The sequence below is a fragment of the Vigna angularis genome, chromosome 3 (genome assembly GCF_016808095.1).
Source record: "Vigna angularis cultivar LongXiaoDou No.4 chromosome 3, ASM1680809v1, whole genome shotgun sequence".
Taxonomy (NCBI): Eukaryota; Viridiplantae; Streptophyta; class Magnoliopsida; order Fabales; family Fabaceae; genus Vigna; species Vigna angularis.
Window position 1 is genome coordinate 6,021,793 of NC_068972.1, and position 5,807 is coordinate 6,027,599.

At 31.5% G+C, this 5,807-nt stretch overlaps 1 protein-coding gene across 2 annotated transcripts; it reads left to right on the forward strand.

Annotated features, from left to right (window-relative positions):
* The first annotated feature begins 1,649 nt into the window (after positions 1 to 1,649).
* LOC108326217 (serine/arginine-rich splicing factor RS40) lies at positions 1,650 to 5,511 on the forward strand. Of its 2 annotated transcripts, XM_017559579.2 has the most exons (7): positions 1,650 to 1,756; positions 1,859 to 1,974; positions 2,335 to 2,445; positions 3,826 to 3,938; positions 4,022 to 4,257; positions 4,519 to 5,148; positions 5,256 to 5,511. In XM_017559579.2, the coding sequence occupies exons 3-7, from the start codon at positions 2,340 to 2,342 to the stop codon at positions 5,278 to 5,280; spliced, it is 1,110 nt and encodes a 369-aa protein (XP_017415068.1). In that variant the 5' UTR covers positions 1,650 to 1,756; positions 1,859 to 1,974; positions 2,335 to 2,339; the 3' UTR covers positions 5,281 to 5,511. The 2 variants fall into 2 exon arrangements, with proteins under 2 accessions (XP_017415068.1, XP_052731455.1); XM_052875495.1 differs by lacking the exons at positions 1,650 to 1,756; positions 1,859 to 1,974 and adding an exon at positions 3,275 to 3,606 and having other exon boundaries at positions 2,334 to 2,445.
* Positions 5,512 to 5,807: the final 296 nt, after the last annotated feature.

Consider the following 5,807-nt stretch of genomic DNA (forward strand, 5'->3'; position numbering starts at 1 on the left):
TATATATATATATATATATATATATATATATATATATATATATATATATATATATATATATATATATATATATATATTTTTATTTCATCAAAGACATAAATTGATACTAACTAATAAAATGCATAAATTGATACTAACTAATTGATAGACACTTAGTTAATATCAATTTATGTTTTGGATGAAGTGAAAAAATATATTTTTTTTAGCTCATAATAAATCTATACTTTAATATATTATCTCTTTTTTTCTTTTCATACATACTTATCTTAAGATGAAACTGATTAATATAAATTGTTTTAAGAATATTCTCTCACTTAATATCAATACATTTTAAGCGTGAATCTAGTCATATAATTTTATGTTTTTATTACATATAGATTTGATAATCCATAACTTTTTGAAAATAAGTTTAAAAAAAATCATTTTCAATTTTGTGATTAAAGAAAAAAAGTATTTTTAATAATAAGGGTGTTAAATTTACAATATATTATGAAAACACATTAAATAGTATAATTATAAAAAATATTAATATATTGTTGAACGTAAATTAAATAATAATAAAATAATAATATATTATTGTAAGAAAATCCAATAACAAATAAAAAGATAATAATGAAAAGGACAATATGCTATTATTATGAATGAAACGAATAATAAGAATATAGAAAGCTGAAAACGAGCATCTACATTTTTGTTTTCTTTGTGCTCTCTCAACCTAATGTTGTTATATTTTCTTAAATATTCCATAAATCTTGTGTTATAAAATAATTAAAAAATATATTATTGACTCTCACAATTATCTTGTTACCAGTATTTATATTAAAAAAAAAAGTAGGAGTGGTGTATTTTTTTATATCAATTTTAGTAAAAATTTATTTATCTTATTAACTTTTATTAAGTTTGAATCATATATTAATTTTTTATTAATTATTTTTATGTTTAAATTATTTAATTAATTTTCTTTCATATATTTTTATTTTATTTTTTTCATTAGTTGAAGTTGACGTCTTATTTATGTGAACACAAATATAAATTATTTTTCAGTAATTTATTAAATAATCAACTAATTAAAATTATAAAAAAATAAAATTTAAAATGAAAAAAATATTTTTTAAAAAGTATTTAGTATTTTAAATATAAATTATTCTTTAATAATAAGTATATTAAAAAAATGTTAGAATGTTTTTAATAATGGTTAATATGTTATAAAAATAATATAGAAATATATTTTTAGGACAAATCAATTCAAAAATGAAATAAATAGATAAAAATAGAACGAAGAAAAAATTATATAAAAAAACAAAATTAGCAATGTCACTTAACTAAAAAAATCAAATTTTTGGATATTTATCACCAAAATAAATATGAATGGTAGAATAATTTTTTTAACATTTTATTTTCCTATATAATAATATAATAGATAATAAATAATAAATGAATCATTTCCACTTTTAATTTTTATGTAAATTGTTTGTTTTTATCAAATTTTAAAAAACTAATCTATCTGTATAGAACATAAAATAATATTTCCAAATCTCCGTTAGTTATTATGTGGTTGGGGAATAAAAAAGATAAAATTCGGGAATACTTCGCAAAACATAGAAAGATAAGGGGCATTTAGGCAGAAAAGAAAAATTGATTCTATATATAGGTATTTTCCTGAGATCCGCATCTTTGTCTTGGTCAACCCAAAAAATATCTGTTACTCTCTGCTCTGCTTAGGGTTCCAGCCCAATACTTATCTTTCTCATGCAAGGTGATCCATTGTTTTCCGATTCATTCGATTCCATCTCCAAATTTCATGTTTCCTCTGGGTTTCTCACTCAAGGTTATTTCTTTGCTTTCTTTCAACTTTTAGGAAAAACCAAGATCTGAGATCTGGAACCCAAATTCAAGTTCTCGATCCACTGTTACACTCTGTTCTTTGAGATTTTTTGCCAGCCAATCGAGTTTGAATCCTTTCTGTTCTACAAAGTAAGTTTTAATTTTTTTTTCTGCTACTTTGTATGCCCATTTTCTCTCCATTAATTAAATTTAATCCCTTTGTATTTTCTTTTTTAGATTTTAGATGTATTAGCCTATATTTAAAATTTTCGGAAGGTCAGATTGTATGTGTCTAAATATTCATAAGTTGTCTTTTTATTATTCACGTGGTTTAGTGATGGATGTGGTGGTGTTGAAAGTTCTAATGTATGTATAGGTTCATTATTCCCTTGTATACATTGCAGCATAACAATATTATATTATACTTGTAATTTTTGTATGTTTTTTATTATTTATGCTTATTCATGTTTGTACATGGTGACTTCAAGTGTTTTTTTAACCTGCGTTCAGGGAAGATGAAGCCTATTTTCTGTGGAAACTTTGAATATGATGCCCGGCAGTCAGAGTTGGAGCGGCTTTTTAGACGATATGGGAAGGTTGACAGGGTGGATATGAAGTCTGGTAAGTTTTTTCTTTTTTAGTTCTCTTTTGTATATGTTAGGGTGGACGAGTTATTAGTTTCCATTTTTTTCTTCTTTTTTTTTCTCTCGTTGGGATTGAGTGGGGATTATCCTGGATTCAATATTTGAGGTTAAACACGAACTTTTAGATGTAAATTACTTATATGGTTTACAATGAATCGTCAAGCTTATATATAACATAAAATCTTGAAAGTTTTAAAGACGGATTTTCTTTGAGCAGATTGTAATTGTAGACATTGACTTTATTGTGTGATAGCTATTTATTTTTCGTGAGTTTTAGATTTGATTGTGGCGTCGTGTGGTTGGGAACTGTGTACTGAATTAATAACTATATGTTTTTTCAATTCAATTATTAAATGTAAATTGTGTTATATTTATATATTCTCCAGAGAAATTCAAACTCAGGAAGAGTAATTTGGTCTAGAATGAAAACTGTCCTGTTAACTGGTAGTAAATTTTTACAATAACCAATTGGTTGATTTATAATTCAAACGTTTAACTTGTCAAATGGAGAAGTATCTCAATCATTGTCAACCTTAACATTAAGTTCAAGAGGGGAGTAAGTAAACATCCGCAAGTTGCACGTTTGCAATCCGACCTATAAGACACTCAGCAGCATGGGAGCAGCACTTTTGACAACCCGTGGTTCAGACACTACATGGTGTCTTGCTGGTGATTCTGTTTCAGGAGTTGGACCTTGGTGTACAGCTTCTGGTTGAGCATTTGTGGGGGATCAAGATATTTTTAAGTAAAAAAATCATCTTTTTTGGTAGCATCGACCCCCATACTCAACGTTTTCTTTGACGCAGGATTATCTTGGCATATCCATTTTCTCCCAAGCTAATGGATGGGCTTGTCCGAAATCCATTTCCTGCCTGTGATGCACATCTTCTTTTAATGAAGAATTGTTCAATTTGATCCGCAATGACACACCTGTTCCACGTATTCATCAGTCACATTTGCCTTTCAATTTTTGTGCCTTTGCCCAGCCCTCTTTTGGACATGTTTCGAGGTTGAAATATTGCCAACCTCACAGGAGAGGCAGCAGAATGGATGGAGAAGGCACTCATTTTCCATTGACCCTCATGAGACATACACTTTTGGGTTCTTGTTCTTGACATCAATTTGTTTACTTATCAAGGTCTGTTGCTAATTCTATTGGTCAAATTAGTTTATAAAATAAGGAGGTTTGCCAAAATTTTTATTTCCGAGCAGTGTTGATTGTGCATGGCAGAAAGGCCCGTTATCACATCAGACGTCAAGTGTTTGTTGATTGGTGTAATGGACAGAAACGTCTCATTTCAGTTTTTTGATAAGTTTAATTTAGTACCTAAGTGAGAAAAGTTTACATGATCTGTAGGATTTGCTTTTATCTATATGGAAGATGAAAGAGATGCTGAGGCTGCTATTCGTGCTCTTGATCGAATTGAATTTGGTCGTAAGGGACGAAGACTCCGTGTGGAATGGACAAAGGTAACACATAATTAGTCTCTTTGGGTTAAAGTGTTGTTTTGATCCATTATGTTTTCATGACCGACTCACATACTGTGTTGCAGCATGAACGTGGTGTTAGAAGGCCATCTAGTTCAAGAAGATCTTCAGCTAATGGGAGGCCATCAAAGACCTTGTTTGTAATTAATTTTGATACATACCATACCAGAACAAGGGACTTAGAGAGGCACTTTGAACCGTATGGTAAGATAGTCAGTGTTAGGATCAGAAGGAATTTTGCTTTTGTTCAGTATGAATCGGAGGATGATGCTAGCAGAGCACTGGAAGCTACAAATATGAGGTAATTTAATGTAATTGGATATTTATTTTGGTAAAATCATTTTTGTTGCAGAATTCTTCTTTCAAATCTGTCATTAGCCTCTAGTGAATGCATGATTACTGTCAAGAGATTTGACATTTTTGCTCGGTCTTTCTGTATATCTGTATACTTTAGCAAGTTTTAGTTTAACGAATAAATGATGTTTATCGTGTTAATTTTAACTTCCCAATATATTTGATAATTGGCTTGTTACCATTGTTATTAACAGTTTTTTTTAAACAGTAAGTTACTGGATCGAGTAATTTCAGTTGAATTTGCTGTAAAAGATGATGATGATAGGAGAAATGGATATAGCCCTGAGAGAGGCCGTGATCGTCAGCGTGATAGAAGCCGTGATGGAAGAAGATCCCTTAGTCCTTATAGGAGAGAAAGAGGTAGTCCTGATTACGGTCGTGGGCCCAGTCCATATCAGAGAGAGAGGGGAAGTCCTGACTATGGCCGTGACCGAAGCCGTAGCAGAAGCCCCCCTAGAAGGGAGCCAGCTAGCCCTGCATATGGACGTAGAAGCCCCAGTCCATATAGAAGAGAAAGGGAGGGTTCTGATCCTGTTAGGGACTCCAGCCGCAGTCCTTATCACAAAGAGCGAGGGAGAACTGACCATGCCATTTCTCCTTCTCATAGTCCTGAAGAAAGAGGGAGAACAAGTCCTCAAAATGGTCGTGGTTCTAGCCATAGTCCTCGTGATACTGAGAAGATTAGCCCTGAAAATGGACATGGCTCTGGAAGTCCCGATGAAAAAGGGAATGCCAGCCCTTACAATGGTTATGGAAGGAGCCCAAATACCGTGCCTGATGCTAGGGACAGTCCTAACTACGGTGGTCCTGAAAGTCCGATGCATGAAAGATATCGCAGGTTTGCAAACTTATTTGTTTGAGAGTTTGTTATTACTGCTTATTTTCTCCTGTCTCTCTAGTTTGTTATCTTCATCGTTTTAAATGTGTTCAATTTTTATAATACAGCCAGTCTCCCCCTGCGGACGAATGATTTCAGTAGCTGATGGAAGGGCAAACTGATTGTAGTTCCTTTTCATGGGTGGACTAAATTTAATTTCAGCAAATTATTTTAGTGCAGTAGTGATAAAGCTCTGAAACTTGTGTTGTTGTGACAACTTCCTAGTTCTTTATTTATTTGGTTAGTTTAATATTTCTATATCAACTTAGTATTGTAGAATCTTTGTTTACAGTTAAAAAATGGTACTATATCTTTGATCGACAACATCGGCTATAATCCTTGTGTGTCCTTCAAGCATTTCAAAATAATTGACTGTGCTATTCCTTGTATGACGGTTGCTGGTTGTGTGTTGGATTGCTGGGGAAATGTTCCAAGGGTCTGTATTGCTTATTCCATGTATTATTTTGAATGGAGGTCATATCTTTCAGTTGAATCAGCTGAATGAGGGTGGTCGAACTTCGCTATAACCCTGAAATCCAGTTACTTGGTGGATGCTACAAGAAACAAGTAGAACTGGTATTTTGTTTTGGGGCAGGGGTGTGTTTGGCTGAATTTTTTTA